Source organism: Bombus terrestris, chromosome 7 (assembly GCF_910591885.1).
Source record: "Bombus terrestris chromosome 7, iyBomTerr1.2, whole genome shotgun sequence".
Lineage (NCBI taxonomy): Eukaryota > Metazoa > Arthropoda > Insecta > Hymenoptera > Apidae > Bombus > Bombus terrestris.
Window position 1 is genome coordinate 1,788,505 of NC_063275.1, and position 17,851 is coordinate 1,806,355.

A 17,851-nucleotide genomic window follows, 5' to 3' on the forward strand; every position below is an offset into this window, starting at 1 on the left:
ATCATTTTCCACGCGCCGTTAAATTATTTCCTGTCTCTGGACGAAATAAACTACAATAACAGAGACAACACGATAAAACAGGGTTTGCAAATAATAAAAGTACCGTGGTTCGATTAATGCAGCTGGTAAGTCAAGAATCGGAAGGAAATCGTCCAGGTAAAAGATGTTTGAACAGTGGTGTGGAAAGAGAGTTTGCAAGGATAAAGGAAAAGGCGATAGAGCAAAAGTAGGATCTCGAGATCTTACGTAAAGGTAGCCTGAGCGATTCCTCGTCGTACTCGCGCGACAACCAATGACGAAAGGGTTTCAAATTGACTCGGAACGATCCTTTTGTGTGTAACTATATGCTTCGTGTCACGCAGTGCACGCGCGTGGATGTGTGCCTGTACGTGTGTAAGTGTGTGTGTGTGTGTGTGTGTGTGTAAACGCGTAACAGCGTAAAGTATATAGATAAAGAAGAGAAAAGTACAGTGGCTAACTGGTGATGGCCCAACAGATCGCCGTGGCAGCCCGCACTATTGTACTTTCCCGCATGTTGCGTTTATTACCACGAACCCCCGTGTGTCCCATGCAGTCCTAGGACAGCCGGTGGTGTGTGTGTTATGTGTGTGCCACTTACGAATATTCTTCAACCACTGTCACACCATACACTGCTGCACAACGGTCACGAATGGCCCGACGACGATGTTCGATAACGCGCGATCCTTCGGCCTGTTCATCGTCGGCGACCAGGCACAACGTTCATTATGCCGCGACAGGCGAGTCCACAAAATCCACAGAATCGTACGTACGGTGGAAACGGTCGATCTATCGGTTTCAGAGAACTCGTGGCTCGTTTGCTCGATACACGATGGAGTTTCGAGACGAAGGATGGCAAAGGACGCGAGGAATGAAGAAGCAGGTTGCGAGAAAGAATGACCGTGACTGTCGTCGGTCGTGTTCACTGGCACACGCGTCGGTGGTCGCCACGCAGTCGCGAAACACAGCGGTCCTGTTTCAACGAAAGTGCGAACGGAACGCGAAAACTTGGCGAGACTGTGGCTGCCGCGCCGTGTCTCTGTGCGTATCGAGCCCAGCGGCGCAATCACTGTTCCCCGTGTCAGCTGATCGGCGACCGACCACCAGCTTCGCACCGCGTTCTCCGCGCCAGCGAACGGATCGTTTCAACGGGGCATGTCGCGCGCGCTTCGAACTTTCTCCGGCAGCACACGCACGCACCACCTCTGCACCACGTTTCAACCAGCGTCCCAGCACCACGGGAACAATTATTTGGCGACGTAACTTGACCAACGAGCAGCGACAAAATGGAAGAAAAAGGGTTTCAGTGGATATCGAACCGTGGCGGCATCATCGGCCAATCCGTTCGTTTCGTCGCGCTAGACGAGTCCACCTCGACCAAGGACGTTTCAGGAAATTCGAACGCGGTCGTGCAAGAAATTCTCAAGGACGGCGAAAGCATTCGAAGACGTTGGAGGCTGATAGCGGATAGTCGGCGAGGGGTGAACCGTACGGCGGAAGGATGGCATGGGCGAAGGCAAGGGAGCTACAAAACACCGATAAAGCGCACCGTCACGCAATCATTTAATTTAATCGCGTCCTGGACACGAGTTCGCCTCGTGTAATCGCGTTCGCTTCGTCCTCGTTCTCGATTTTGTCCACTATCCGCTCGGTCGGGTTAACGAACACCGCGAAACCACCGCCTTCTCGATCGAAATTTAAAGCGGAGGGAAATATGGAAAGAAGGCGAACGCGATCCGATGGAAAAAGTGGAAGGGGTGAACAGAGAGAAGGGAAAGGGCAAAAAGGAACGGATACAAAAACATTTGGCAAGCGCTGGTCACATTCTCCGCCGAGAAAACCACTTCCACGCGGTTTGTCGATTCGATTAGCTCCGTTAAACCGTGTTTTTCGCTGTTTCAACAGCCACGAAATTTTCTCTCCTGCTTCTACCTTGCCCTTCACCCCCAACCCTTCCCCGTTAGTTTTCCACGAGTCGAACGAAGCACGCTGACGGTCCGACGAAAAACGCCAAGGTACGTTGGCGTCCGAGTGGAGTGTAGGTCACAGTGTGGCGTTACGCGTTCTCTTAATTTGTCCGCGCGAACGCTAGACGGGTCCACTTTGGCGCGTGATCCTGGCCAATCTGGAAAATCGTGGAAATCGGATCGAACGGTAACGATAAAGTGTCGCGGCCACCGAGATCGTCGAGGTAAGTGTGAGCGCCGCGAGAACACTGACGAAGTTTTGTCGGCACCGAGCCGAGCTGACAACAAAGAGAGGGTAGGAGGGTAGAAACGTGGACACGCGACGCGGAACACAGGTGACACAGGACAAACAGGGAAACGTAAGAGGAAGAAGAGGAGGGACGGTGGAAGCAGCGGGCCGCAGAGTATTCGAGCACCGCGAGACACCACACACTGGCGCACACAGAAAGACGGTTGCTTCGACGACGACGACAACGACGACGACGACAACGACGACGACGACAACGACGACGACGACAACGACGACGACGACAACGACGACGACGACGACGACGACGCGACGCGAGGACCTGTAGGCAAATTCACCTCGAACAACCACGTTTCCCCGCGTTTCGTAGGTTTCTGAATCGTCGAGCCGGACGTGCGTGTCGCAAGACCCTCGTAGATACCAGAAAGGATGAAACGACCGACAGAGTAGGGGCCAAGGGGTAGGGATTGTGGGGAGATGGCAATGGGAGGGAGAACAGCGGGAAGATGGTATAAGCTGAGGAGTACAAAAAGGAATACGAAAGGAACAACCACGGAGGATGGAGGAATGGAAACGGTGGTGGAAAGATGGTGGAACGACGGAAAGCGGAAGCTGGAAGAAGTAGCTGCAATGAGAAAGAGAAAAAGGCGAAGAAGCGCGTGAAAAGTGGCGGAACTACGAGGAAGAATGACCGCAGGCGTTTAAGCGGCTACGCGAGATTCGCGTACGAGAGACAGTCCCGCGCCTCCGTCGAGTTAAAACGGTGAGGTGTTTGTGCGTTTACGGGTACGGACAGACAGAGAGACGTAGTAGGTTGGACCTGGTGGGACAGGGCGGTAAAGGACGGTGGAGGTGCCAGGCTTGCTGCTTGGAACCGCCGCGGCGCGGCGGCGTTGCACGGCGGCGCCACCGCCGCTGCAAAATCTCTCCCTCACGTTTCGTTTTCCTCACCCCTGCCTCTATCCTATGTTTTTTTGGCTCTAACTATCTTTCAACCGCCCTATGCCTCCTCGCTATTTTCACTATTTCCATCTCTCTCCCTCTCTCTATTTTTCTCTGTTCACCATGCGTTCGTAGTTTTCGAGCAACGTCTTTGTTACGGCGATAGTTGCGTCTCGCTTGGTCGTACGGTCAGCTTCCAAAGAGCAAGCGATGAGAAGTACGAAATTGAGGAGGGTGGGGTTTAGTTGGGCGTGCAACGTGTGGCTGCGGCGTTCGCGGCACACGTTCACGCTCGATCCCCGTTACGCTCGTAGTCGCTGATTCGTGGCCGTATTTGAGACCGGATTTTATCGCGTTTGCATATGCCGAAATGGGTTTGTGCGCACCCGTGGGTGAGGTAGAATGTACGGTCGCGCGCTCACCGTCCCACCCAACCGGCCACCTATTCGACCATCTATCCACCTCGTCCCCGCCACACCGCCTCCGCTGCTGCTCGTGCGTGGAGTTCCAAAGTCGATATCTAGCCACACTGGCAACTCCAGTATTATCCTCGAACACTTTTCAACCGCCCTTCAGGATTTCCGAGTGTCTTGCGGCGATTTATTCCGTCGCAATAGCCTTATTTGCTTCGGCCTCTCGATCAAGCGACGCGACGCGATGTGATGCAACGCCACAGGGTAGCCCGCTGCGCGAAACGGCCCAATCCTCCCTTCGATGGGATAAAGGGATTTGGAAGGTCGCGTGGCGCTACGGCCAACGCATAATGAATGGATCGTAAGAGGCAACGGTAGCAGTGTAGCCTTCGTGCAAAATTGTTGCTCCGTGCAATCCACTAGCGACGATACGGAGAACTTAATCAGAATTCTGCCCGGAGGAGAAGCCCGGCAATTCTCGTAAATCTTCGCTGTCTTACGCATTTTCGCATCGATCGCCGAAAAGGACGCGAAAGTCGTGAGAGAAGGAGGCAGTTGAAAAAGTTCGACTGAATAAAAGTACCAGAAGTTTCGATAAGCTACTCGTTCAGAGACCATACTTCTTTCTTCCTGTCGGACGCTATTCTCAATTCGAATGAGCAGCTGCAAATGTAATTCTTGCGACGCCTTGCGATACAATCGACGAACAGAACGTCGAAAAGACGTAATCCGTCTGCTAGGCCTGCGACGAGTTTTGTTTGATAATGTAGATACGAAAAGAGATAAATCTTGAAATCTGGCGTACGACTGAATATACGTAGAATTCGTAATACGTGGCGACGATTTACTATTTCGCGATAAGCTTGGTCGTTGGAAAGTCGATAATGGAGGAATGACGATATATGGCAATCGATAACGAATAATCAAACGCTTGCCTGTTACGTTTCTCGTTGTTTATTTGACTCGATAGATTCGGTCAAAGCCCCGATGCTCTTCAGACGCAATTGCTTTGCCAACTTTATCGCGAGAATCGTAAGTTTGCCAAGTGTCAAACAACACGTTAAACGTCCTCGAGTTTCGGAACGATAACGCCATCGAAAAAATGGGAGAAAGTTTTCTAAACGTTTGATTTATGTCTCAATCTGCCAAATAACGACTTGTGATCGACCGGATAGATATCAGGCTGAATATTATTCGTATGAGCGGCGGTAACTCCCTGCGAAAGGACGTGACCACGCGATCGTTATGCACGCGTCGCAACTATTCGATATTACTTTCTCGATTGAACCTTAAACGAGGGTACTTTGCGCGAGCGCTGGAGGATGCGACGGTTCGATACGTACGGGCATAGCAATATCCCCTCGAATAAACCTTTATTCGTTAAAGTGGCGTTCTTTGAAAAATTACGTGATGACGCGATCAACTGCCAAACCATCCCAATTATCTTCCTTTGTTTCGTTTCTGTTTCTTTTTCTCGCTGAATAAATCGAACGATCGAGATCGATCTGGTGGCTGAAACAAAACGATTGAGGAGATCGACACACACTCCCGGAAAAAATATGCCCGTTTATCTTGGAGATGGCGCATAATATGTAGATCGGTGCGTCGAGATCTTCGATATCGATGATAACAAGTTCGAACTAGCGTCGGCCACGAGGGAATCTAGGACACGTGAAAATCTTTTATCTGCACTGACCCAGACCTAATTCAGGATCCACGGTAATCAGAGCCCTGCACACGCCGGGTTGGTTCGATAGCGCGGTTTAACGCTAACAGCCCTCTCATCTAGTTCACGCCAGTGATCGATATCTAACTAATCGACAGCTACCAAATCGTTTCTATCATCCTGAAGGATGAACTAGCGGCAATTTTCGAGCCCGCTGGCAGTTGCATCCTCGCCACGACCTACACTCCACACTAACGCATGTCGTAATTCCTAACGCAGCTGACCGTGATATCGTTTGACCTAATCGAGTGATCTCGATGCGCGTCAAGCTTGCCTTACAAAGTCCAATGATTAACGACGTTCCACAAGACGTGTAGCCTGTTCGGATAAAAATCTCCCTCCCCTTTCTTTCCTTCCTGTCCCTCCAGTGAAGCGAATAGAATCCATCGAAAAAGAAATAAGTGTTTTTTTCCTTGAATTATCAGGACTCTTGAAGACCTCGATTCGATCTTCCTCGCGGAAGCCTTTAATGGAAAGTTGAGCCGCTCTTTAATTAAGATCAGACAAAGCACGAAGAAAAAGGTCAGATAGCGCGCAATGATTAACGAATTTTCTAAGAGTCCTGACGATCTTGCAACGATAGCGTCGTAGGCAACGAACGTGGAAGTTGATTGACACGCCGCCTGGCGAGAAGCTCCTGAACTGGTATATTCAAGCCGAGAGCTCGTGAGCTCTGATTCAAGAGAGCTTTCGTATCGTTCGTCGATACCTGCATTACCAACCTGACGCTGAATTTAAGCAGGTTCGGTAAGAACGTGCGACGCGAATCCGCTGTGCTTGGATATAAACTTTCTCGCATCGTTTGGTATCTTTTATCGCATATTGTGATCGATCAGAGGATCGACAGACTACGAGTACAATACAAGCGTCGTAATTCTTTTGCGGAAGATAAACGTAACTACATCTATTCCAAAGTTACCATTTTTATCGATTGATACATCTCGTGTTAAAGCGATACGACACGATACGATTACATTACTCGGCCAAAATGCTTCTTTCTAGCTACAGTCGGTTACCAATGAAGTTTGCAATAGAAATAACTTACGAAATAACCGATTACTCAAATCAAGCGCTACTTATCGATACAGATTTTCCAATTGAGAAACTACTCGCAATCGATGTTTAATTACCGATACAGAATTCTAAACGACGAGCTATAGCTAGGTACTGGACGAACGTTACAATCGATTTACAACGATAGAAAAACGATACAAATTAAAAGTTACGAAAGAAGGAATTTTCATCGATATTCTCGGTTTCTTCTTTCACTTAAAACTTAGATAATCTTTCTCGGAAGATAACACGCGTGTAAACCGCGACGACGAGTATTTGCACATCGATTGCTCGGTGGCATTGTCAATTTGATCGAGTTTCTTTCGAACGATAAAGTGACACTGATCGGTATATGTTGCTATAGAAAGGTTCACGGCCGCGGTTTACAAGCAGAAGCCCTGGACAACGCGATTCATAGTTTTTCGATGCAATAAAATTCCAGCTTTGCACAAACTGAAAATAGTGAGCGTCTAATAGAGCGTACAAGGCAAGGGGAAGATAAAGTCGGACAGCGCGCAGCATTAAATTACTGTCACCGCTTTTTGCGTCGAGGCAACTGATTACGATGGTTGCCCTGTCCACCCGGAAGTATCACCAACGAGAACATTAATCTCTCGATCCACATCGTCATCTTCTGCGGCTCATTCGAATTTTCCCAGTAGCTGCTGTTTGGTAAGACATCGCGTAAAAGATTTTCGTGCAAGCAGCATCTTGCCTCAGAGCCTAAATTAAGAGAGGAATCCTTAGAAACACACCGCCAAATGTACTTCTTCGCCGGAATAAATGTAAACTGTAATTAACCTGTTTACCTACAGTCGCTACTTAACCCTTTGCGATTTGATTTACTTCGATACGATCTGGCCGGACAAATAACTTGCTCGTGCTACTTTCTGTGTCGTCGTTCACGCTAATATTACACATATTAATAATATGACCGCGTACCTCGAGTCTCCCATTGTTAACCACGGTCCAACAATACGTTATTGTCCTTGCCCAGCCAATAACCGTGACACGTGCCATTACGAGGAAAGTAGTTACGGTCGTTCGTGTCAGACGCAAGACCAACGAGATTACAGCGATATTTGGTGGCGGCCGGTGACAGAAAGTAGTTTCGCCCGGTTATGGTCAGACCACGCGCGCAGTAACATTCGCTCATCCAAGTACAATGCGAAACAAGAGGCAACGGTTCGCAGATTTTTACAGCGTCGTTCTGTTTGCGACGAGAGGGAGGTTAATAAGAGGGAAAACTAATTAACCCAGGGAATAAACAATAACAAAGGCGCGTAACTTGCGAGCAGATTCGAGTGAAATCGAAAGTAGTCAGAACGCAAAAGGTTAATCTACTCGAATGACGAGACGCCAATCCGGTGCAGCCCATTTCGAGAAATAAGTACATTTGTCCGCGGATCGTAACTGGACGACGGTCGCACGTTCTCGGTTTTAAATTCGAAATTCGAAATTTGATCGTCGCTCGCCAATGCTCGCCGCTTAATAAAAAAAAACGTCTGGTGTCGTTTCATTCGATTATGACAGCACGAACGAGAAAATCCAATTTCAATGTCCAATATTTCCATTTCGATTATCGGCTACCATCTAATCTGCATTTTCGTCTGCGTTTTTCATGCAGAGTTGGATCCAGCGGCTTTCTCTTTCCACGTCGGAGCATTCGCTTTAAAACTCTGTACTTTCGCTAATGCTTCGCTAATCATCTCGATTTATTCGATCAATTTACGATCGAAAATACATAGGTCAAGGACTCGCAGGAATCGAAATACGTCGCGAAAAAAGAAAAAATAGAGTCATAGGTACAGAGCTGGTTGATGTTACATGTAACTAACTGTCGATTATGTGAAACTCTAGCCGACATTAGCTGGTGTGTAAAACTACAAGAACGTTACTTACAAGTGTAATGTGCTGGCGATGATAACTGTTACAACCAGGGAATGTGGTAGGCAGAAGGAACAAATTCCGAGAGATCGTAGAACGATGTTGGTAACGATGAACAAAACCATAGAGTGTAAAACGAGGAGTCCGAGACCCATATCACACTAGCAACACATCGTAGCTGGTCTCAGAGAAATCCGCGACCACAAAAATACGCTGTTATGCTCGGAGCTCGCAATCTGTTAACCACATTTCTGTCCCTTTCTTTCCTTTTCCTTTCTTCTTCTTCTTCCTTCGTTAAGAATAAAAATGGCCGATCGAGATTAAAGATTCGCACAGTCGGAATGGCAACGATTTTTAATTCGAAAATTCCCGAGACTTGATTCCCGGGAAAAATGACTCGAAAGATTATTCGAGTGTACGATCGCTTGATTCGATTTAACAGTTCGACGAATCTGTTCGAATTAAAAGTTAACAATAAGTGAAGCGCGAATATCGTTGCAAACGCACGCCTGTTCCACGAATCTTCCGCGTCCTGTCAGCTTCTCTCTACGTACGATAATATTGCGTTGGCAACTAAATGATTGCGGATTTCGTCAATACCTCCTAATGACAGAATCCGCAATCACTTAGTTGCCAACCCAATAATTCTATTTTCCCGCATAATTTTCTGACCATTTTCGTTGCTCCATAATTTTACCATGTGCGACGAGGATCAAAATTTCGTCGGATGAAAATATTTTTTTTTTTCGAGAATACTTTCGCAAAAATGCGTTCACTCGTCGCTTACGGTACGCCAAGTCGGGCAAAATCAGTCGAACGGATTCTTTTCATATTTAAACTAATAAACTTGCCATGGAGAGAGAGTGCGTAACTTCTGAAACGCGGCGAGCTCCGATGCATAAACGCGCGTCACGAACGCGATCGTGAAATTCGCGGAAGACACATCGTACACGCGAACAAAGACTGATGTTCAACAACGACGGTCTGAAGCCGTGCATACGACTAATCGCTAACTATCGTGCCAGCATTGGCTCGAGAGATAGCGTTAGCCTGTTCAATGCTACGTCGCTGTATCTTCAGTGACGTAACAATACTACTGACGATTGATTACATATTCCTTATGCGTGCAGCATAGATCCGAACGCGGTTAATTACAATAACAGAGAACACATTTGTTCAAGTAAAACAGATCAAACGATAATTTTCTCCATAAATGTGATAAACATTAGACGTGAGAACGAATTAAAGCGAGATGGTCAATTCGGAGAAAATGTGGTACAGTATCAAGTGACACGTGTGGTACGACGATCGAAAGTAAACATAGATCGATGAGAATTTGTTCTTCGTAAATATAGAACGATCTTTTGTTGCAGTTGTTGGCTAGAAATGGTGAAAGAAAGAAAGAAAGGGCGACTGTAGGAAAGAATGACGAGCCTGGCCCGAAGGCAATAGTTTACAACACAAACGCTTAAAAGGCTTCAGAAAGCTTGTAACCACTGAGAAGAAATACCACGAGTGAATGAAGGATCGTGTTAAAAAAAATGGGCTTGTGGAAACGTGTTAGGTAACGCTAAATTAGATCTCGCCTTGACTCGAAATTAGCACCAATTACGATGGGCCACGGGACGCCAGGAATGCGCTATAAATGCAGAAAAATGGCCGAATGAATCTCACAATGATACCATTTTAGGTAATCTTCTGCCACATTTGTAAAGCCAAGGCATACAAAACGCACGAGTTTCAATATTCTTTGTCAACTACTCGGCATTCAAAGGAGGACCAAAGACGATTGAACGTTTTCAAGTCACATAATGAAAGTATGTCTTTCACATACACTCAGCTCTGATACTTCTTCTGATGAATATATTTGGATCATCTTGCTATCGTTAACAATAGAACCGAATGTATTTGAACGACACAATCCAGATCTTACCATCAATTGATACATTTCGTAAATGATATCACCGATCAGCGTAATTAACACTTTACCGACCGACAGCCGATTCATCGGTTTTGGTTACCGACGCTTATCGACTGATAGCGTGTTAATCGGCTTTTGTCGTCGACGATCTTTCTCATTATTTGAGCAGTAATTTGTTATTTAGTACTAACGTACCTTGCTCAGTTGCGTTGCCTTGTAAACTCCCACAGTTTTATACCAATTTGAAAAACGTACCGTTCGCGATGAACGAAAAGAATGGTATTGGAGAATCTAAACCGAAATAGAGCCGGCGCCAGGGAGAATCTGCGCCTGAGATGCCGGTCGGACGTGCGTATGCTGTTGAATCGCTAGCGGTCGGTAAATTGTTAAAAACGACTGTAACTCGATCTCTAAGCCTTTCACAAAGCTTTGCACGTGCGTGCTAAGAGAAATATTTCACTTGCCGCGCTATTAATCGTACGCTTGCTTCGTCTTACGATATATCATCCGGTATTCCTTCCTTGCTAATTCTTTCTCCGAAAGAATTAGTTATCGAAAGTCCGAAGCGAACGAAAGAGCGAGGAAATAAACGACGACCGAGAGAGACTCGATGTTCTTCGATATCGGAAGCGTTCGCTGCTTCAACAAACTAAGGATTTTCTTCCCGCTATCACTGTCCTTCTTCTATCATTTCCTTCTTTCCGCTAGATCCCGGCCGTTCGAGAGCGACGCTGTAAATTAAATCTTCAGCACGAGCAGCAAATTAAATCTCCAACGCGAGCTACATACCTTTCTACTTTATCGTTACGGAACAGAAGTCGGCCACCCATCGAACCGACTGCCGTGAATCGCGGGCGACAATACGACTGACTATAGTCTGTAGAGTACGGTTGTTCCACTTCACGCGATATGTATTATTAATCCTGGGAACGTTTAACTCGTCATCAGTCGCTCATGCGACTCGGCGCGCTCCCTTGTCTCTGCGAACGTCGCGCTATCTCTAACGTTTCTCGAGAAACTCGTCGCTTCGCTCTCGACAAAACGAACTAATAAGTTTTCGAATAGAACATTACAAAACGTATAGCAAAATTGTATCTGGTTTTACCCTTGTTCGGTTTTATTTCGCCACGCATTTGGCGAAACATCCGCGATTTCGCGAGATGTCTGTATTTGAAGAAACACGTGGGTGGAAGTTGAAAGGCTTTTGAACAGAGAATAATAGCTCATTCATATTTATCGATCAAGCTGCCCTTACTTCCAATTACCAAACTCTGTAACTGACTGAGAATGCTCGATCGATCAGCCGATTCGAGACTCTTCATTGCGACCACCGGTATCCTATCCTTGTTTGGCGCCACCGTATACGAATAAAGAGCAAGAAGAAGTGGTACACTAGAGATACGACATGCGATATTTAATTGTAGTCGGAAATTCTAGTAGGAAAAATTGTTTGCAATTTTATAACGGGTGTCGAGATCGACCGATATATATCAATACGATAGAAATTCGCTGAGAATTTCAACAATGCACAAGTACGCGTGTACTGTGGATAAAAAAGCGATAGGTATTTATTGAAATATTTTCAACAACCGTACACGGATTCAAGCGGTAAGAGGATTTTCGTGACGTTCGATGCAAATACACGTAGAAAATCGAACGATCCAGCTTATAGAAAATTCCAGGCCAACTCTTCTCACCGAACCAAGCGTACTCGATCACACGATTCGCTGATTAAAAGTTTGCCACGAACGTCACAACAATGGACGAGTTGTTACACGGCAGAAAGTATTAATTGTCCATGGAAATATTAACAACGTCTGCCGGTGTGGAATTTATAATTCGTAGGCGACATTTGTGACGGGTAGGTGGACGCTTCAGTCGTCATACCGTACCTACCCTGTTTCAACCCCCATTCTCACGTCTATTCCCATCTGAGTCGACCATCTCCTGTGACAGTTTTCACGCGTAAATTCACACTCGTCCCTCATTTCAAAATCATCCATCTTGAAGCACACGTGCACATTTGATATAAAAAAAACAACGCATGCAACGGTTCGTGGCAGCGAACGATTAAACATGTACGACCTGGTCGGAGCAATGAACGCAACGAAAAAAATAAAAAAGAAGGTGACATTTTGACGACACGATACTCCAAACGCTTTAAACATAGGGTGAAACATTCCATTGCGCACTGAGAGAGAAACCTAAAAATATATTAGTTTCCTTTTATTCCTTTTTTTTTTTTTTTCATTTTTCTCCTGTAACGCAACATACAAAGTTGTCGTGCCTCGTTTCGAAATTTATACGAATCGTGTGAAAAATCGTACACAGACAACGACGATCTCTCGCAGGATCAGGAACAAACGTAGAGTAACCGTGTTTGCTGGGAGAACTCGTTTTCGTGAAAAATGATGTAAAGCGTAGTTCTTGGTGAAATCGAATTACACAGACGGTGTGAAAATTTTGAACGTCGCTTTCCTCCAGAGTAGCAAGCTTCCCTCCGAGCAACAGAACTTTACAGCAAATTTTTATTAGCGTCGCGTCGTTTGACGCCAAACATCGGCGCACGATATTTCCCACGCCCTTAAACGACGTGTGACGTTATCCACGTCGAACGTCTCTACTCTTCGATTTTACGATCGAACGAGTGAAATTGCCATCGTGCAGATTTATTTGATTGCATGGAAGTACGATCAAGGGAGAATCTGCAGATCGCAGTGGTTGGAACGGGAGTGTGGCAAGGTTTCTCTCAGTACACGAGGCGGCTTTAGAACGATGGAAAGGAGGGCGGTTCCGGGACGTTTCGATTCCGATTTCCTGTATTTCCCCGCATATTTCTAGAGAACAAGTGAATTTCTTTCAGGTCGGCACATCGAACAAAGCATTTCAGATATATTTGCGGCGAGAAACGAGAAGAGGACAGAGACGCGTCATCTCTGCAACGGTCCTCGCCGATAATCGAGTAGTGCGTGAAAGCTTTATCGCCCAAGGTGCAAGACTCTTCATTCCATTCCATTTCATTCCATTCCATTGCATCGCATTCCAAGCTTCGAAAGCATCGGGATATTGACGAGACCTGATATTATGCTGGTCGCGTATATTTTTGTTATATATATATTTTTTCTTTTTTTATTTATTCTTTTATTTTTTCCATTACAATAATCGTATAATCTATGCGATCTATCGTGGCGACTCGTTGACGACGCATTCGTTCGTACGATCGAACGACAGGAACGTCGACTGAAGATGCAACGCATCGATTTAACCGCGTTGCGTTACATGCAGCATAGGCCACGCAGTCTTTCGTCTTATCGTGTTACTTTTTGGCTCGTTCGTTTTATAATTTAGCTTTTTTTTTTTTATTTTTCATTTATTTTCAGCGCATTCGTTCGTGACGGGGGTACAACCAGTAAGCGATCCAACATCGAACATCGCAAGCTTGTGTGTATTTTAATGCCTCGTGCTGACAGATATATGTCGGGAGATGTCGGGGAGGTCTGTGTCCGGCGCCCAAGGTCACGGTGTGGAACATACAAAGCCTCTGTGAACATTGTGCATTCGCTGTCAGTGGAAGCTGTGTGAAAGGCTGGAACGCTGTGTTCCGGAAGGAAATCAGGGATCAAGGTTACGCTGGGATCATGCTTCGTCCAAGTTCCTCGTGTTTTCCGCTTCGCGCCCTCGAGATAGCGTCGCGCCGTACAAATTTCCAACTACCGACGCTGTCTCTCGCTAAATTTCAACCGGCCGAAAAGAACAGTCAGCTACGCTGAATAATGCCGCTACTGTCAGCCAATCGATAACGAATCTATAATGTGCAGCGGAAATAACGTCGGGGAAATTCGTGAGTCATTGTCTTTACGTATCGGGCCACGACATTTTCTTCGAAACGAAACAGTTATATCTGTTACACGTATTTCCAGTAAGCTGTTATTTCCACTGGACGTTTACCGGATATGTTGGGATTGCCGAGAGTGGGAAATCAAGAAACCATCACGCGGTTTCGAATCCCTTGTCCGATCTCGGCACGAGCAGAGACGTCTAAATTATTCAAGATGAACCGGTTCTAGGATAGAATAGTAAATACGTTTGGAGACGGTAGACGGCGGTCAACGACCAGGACCGGCCGGTGTCCAACAGAACGGCAATTTGGTCGCGGAGACACGAGGATTCCAGGATGTTTGCAGCACCGGGTTAAAAGGCAGAACATGAAAATAAGGTACGGGTGAATTAAAGACATACGGAACGAGTTACGCAGCTTGCACGGCTTGGATCGTCTTCGTTAAAAGCAAAAAGATCAGCCTCCGACGAGCTCTAACCTTTTTACGATTTCGTTCTAAACGATATGGTCGCAGCGTCGAACGTTGTTCGCGAGGCTTTCATTTTTTGTCTATTCGACTAGGAAAACGAGCCACGTTAAAGCTGCCACTTGGTTCGAACGTTATCGTCTATCCTCTAGAGACAGAAGATACTGGAAGCCGTGGCAAGAACCGTTCTCGTTCCATACACAGAAACAAGGTATATATATATATAAACTGTATAAACGGCAAGGTGAACACGTAGCTCCGCTCGAACGGAGAAAATAGAAGAAAGGCAATATGCGAGAGAAACTCACCGTTTCGTCGTTTTAACGCGACGATAACGGCGATAGTCTGTGGCGTTTATGTCGTTGGGGTCGAAGCCCCTTCGATGCTTGGGTGGCGAGGACATGGTCGTAGCAGCCTTGGTACCGTTCGAGATCGCGTCCGGCTTGGCGCTAGTATTGTTGTTGCCAATGGAAGTGCAGTTGTTGACGGTGATGTGCAGCGAGGCGAGTGGCGGCGGCGAAGGCGGCAGCTGGGCGGGGACCAGGTGGCCGGATGCTGAGATCGCGCGTTCCGAACTCGAAGCCGAAGTCGGGTGATACGGACAGGCCGGTGGTGGTGGTGCTGGCTCGCCGATTACGAGGGTCCGATCCCCGTGACCGACGTCGCTCTTTGGCACCGCGTTCAGCTCGTGCCTGCTAACCCTACCGGCTCCCGGCCCACCCATTCAAATCCTCGATTATCGCCCGTTCACTCCACCTCTCTCGCTCTGCCTCCGTGGCTGCTCCTGCCGCGAGCTCCTCTCGCACACACGGCCACGCTTTGTTCCGATTTTCTCTTTCTCTCTCTCTCTCTCTCTCTCTCTCTCTCTCTCTATGTTTTTCTCTCCTTCGCTTCTTTTCTTTTTTCTTCTTCTTCTCGTTGGCAGTTCTTGATCTGGCGAGTCGCTCGTCTATCGTCTTCTCGGCCCTTCGATATCCTACTTTTTCCGATTCCTCTGCTTCCCTCGAACGATACGCTCCTGGTCCAATCGCCGTCCGATGTCCTGCAGACGCGGCACATTCGATAAGGACGAAGATAACTCGGCTGTCTTAGATCCTCCCGACCTCGTGCACGCACGCTACCGATCCCTCGGTTAACCTTCCACCTATCGACACAGCTCCGCTACTGGCGAGCCGCCCATTCGCGACAGACTCACGCACGTGCAACCCCATTCGCGACTCACACTTGCACGACGAGTGTCTTTCGTCAAGCAACGGAAAGCGTCCGACGAAAACGTGCCAGCGCACGGTAAACGAAGCAGAAAGCGAGCGAAGAGGGATAATTGGCGACAGGACGAAGATGAGTCACACGATGAAGAAATAGAAGAATAATAGAGGCGGGAAGAGGCAGGAAGCCGTGACAACGCGTGTACAATAGCGTACACGGCAACGTCTAAACACGGTCTTCCTTCCGTTCCGCGATCACGCCGACTCACTTCGCGCACCACATCACACGAATCTCTCGCTCTGTACGATTCGTGCTTTCGTTGAATACCACCTGGTGGCAGCACCGGTGCGCGAGCCGCGAGAAATTGGCAGAATCACGGAGAGGAGGAAGGTCGGAAAGTGGCAAGGCCACCGTGTGCTCCCGATACCGATCGGATCCCGCTAACCGATACTCCGAGCTGGAAGGCGGCCACCGAGCGTATCCGATCGAGCGACCCTTCGACACGGCGCGACCTCGCGCCCCAAACCAATCTCCGGTGTGGCGTGCTACGCTTCACTTGGGAAACGCCAACGGAATTCTAATGCTCGGCTATGTTCGCGCCCTCGCGAATCTCTGGATCCGTGCCAACTTTCCCCCATTAGTCTGGCTATCGACGACATTCCCTAATTTGTAACGAAAGGGTGGAACGTTCGAAAAGTAGAGCGCAGCTTAGCAACTTCTTAAACCATTACGTTCGAGCGGTTTCGCGCCTTTTCTTTCCTTTACTCGGTTGGTCGTAAAACGCGACCTAAATAGTTGATCGTTAAACGCGAGAAAGAGTGAGCACGAGGTGGAGGACTACTCGAATCAGAACATCCATTTACATTCAATCTCACGCAGTCACACGTCCCACTAATTAACCCGCTATCCACGCCCTCCTCACCGCCAAACCAAAATAGATATAGTTGCAGGGAGTGCCGCGAGGCGGCAGCACCGAAAACATCCCACGAGACAGATGCATCGGGAGATAAGCGAGGAATTTCGAGTTGAAAAAATTCGAAAGTGCGGAAAAAAGGGGAAGAATACACACGACCGAGCCAGACGAGGAGAAGAGTCGCGTTTGGCATGGTGCAACGCGGCGAGCAGAACCAGTCGGTGATTACACCACGTGCTCGACCTACCGTGTCGATCGAGCTGGCGACCATCCAGCCTCGCACGAATCACTCGCGACAATTACAAACGTCTTGTATGTATTATATGTGTGTATGTCGCCACGAGACCGATGATCCAACCATCTCGGACATTTCCCTTCACGGAGATCGTTTACCTCCGCGTCGATCAGACGAGTCGTGCGACGTATCCGAGTTCGTTATTGTTTCCTTCGCCCATTCCTCTCCACTCGAGTGCACGGGACACCGTTGTCGCGCCTTCGTCTCGAGATATTGTCAGCGTACGTTCACCTCGCGAGATGTCGCGAAATTTCTTTCCACACAATCGATTCTAGCTTACTGGTGCGTGCTTTTCTTTGCTGAAACGATTACGAAGCCGAGTTCCTTAAGAGAGGAACGCACATCTTGATCGTCAATCACTCGCGTTAGTCGTGCACCTCCGTCCCGCCCAAACTCATTTTTCCGAACGGTGAGCCAAACCTCCGAAAGATGGCGACTATGTAGCACGCCACGAGCGCCCACCCGGTCAATACCAGAAAACGAAGAAAGGATCCAGAGGTTTGGCGGCACGCTAACCTCAATTCCAACGGCGCGCCACTGCCGCAATTCTTTATTGCCGCGTTCTTGCTCCCGATCCAGGGAATCTGCAGGTCGATACGCCAAGCCCGTGGCCTTGAGCGCGGCAAACTTTTCAAACCATCTTTACGCGTTTACAAGATTCGTCATCGCGTCGCTTTACATTCGCAACTATGGAAACTGTCGAAATCGATCTCTCGCCTTCAGTCGTTTCTCAAAATCGGACGGCGTAGTCTTCTCCGTTCGTAGCGACCCGTTTTTCTAATTTAATCGCGATAATGCACGGATACGGAACGGTGTCGGATTATTTTCGGATATCGAACGAAAGAGAGGGTCTGTCACGAAGCCATCGGCACTTGCACGTTTAAATCTCATACGGTACGGTTCGATGGTTGCTAATGACAAGCGTGATCCGATCACCAATTTCACCCGCACTAATCGCG

At 47.7% G+C, this 17,851-nt stretch overlaps 1 protein-coding gene and 1 long non-coding RNA gene across 22 annotated transcripts in view; one reads left to right on the plus strand and one right to left on the minus strand.

The window, feature by feature from the left end:
* LOC100648438 (potassium voltage-gated channel protein Shaker) overlaps positions 1 to 17,851 on the minus strand; it is a 198,121-nt gene that overhangs the window by 117,746 nt on the left and 62,524 nt on the right. For 2 of the 21 annotated variants that reach the window (XM_048407301.1, XM_048407298.1), the window contains exon 2: positions 14,787 to 15,520. The exons of 8 other annotated variants lie outside the window; for them this stretch is intronic. In XM_048407301.1, coding sequence (XP_048263258.1) covers positions 14,787 to 15,202 — 416 coding nt within the window. In that variant the 5' untranslated portion in view covers positions 15,203 to 15,520. Of the gene's footprint in view, positions 1 to 469; positions 865 to 8,268; positions 8,701 to 14,786; positions 16,825 to 16,844; positions 17,776 to 17,851 lie in introns of those variants that run through there. 11 more of the 21 variants (XM_048407308.1, XM_048407316.1, XM_048407309.1 and 8 more) reach the window with 9 other exon arrangements.
* On the plus strand, positions 9,106 to 10,388 carry LOC125385412. The gene is made up of 3 exons (XR_007224651.1): positions 9,106 to 9,528; positions 9,627 to 9,817; positions 9,944 to 10,388. It is a non-coding gene; the product is annotated as an uncharacterized LOC125385412 (long non-coding RNA).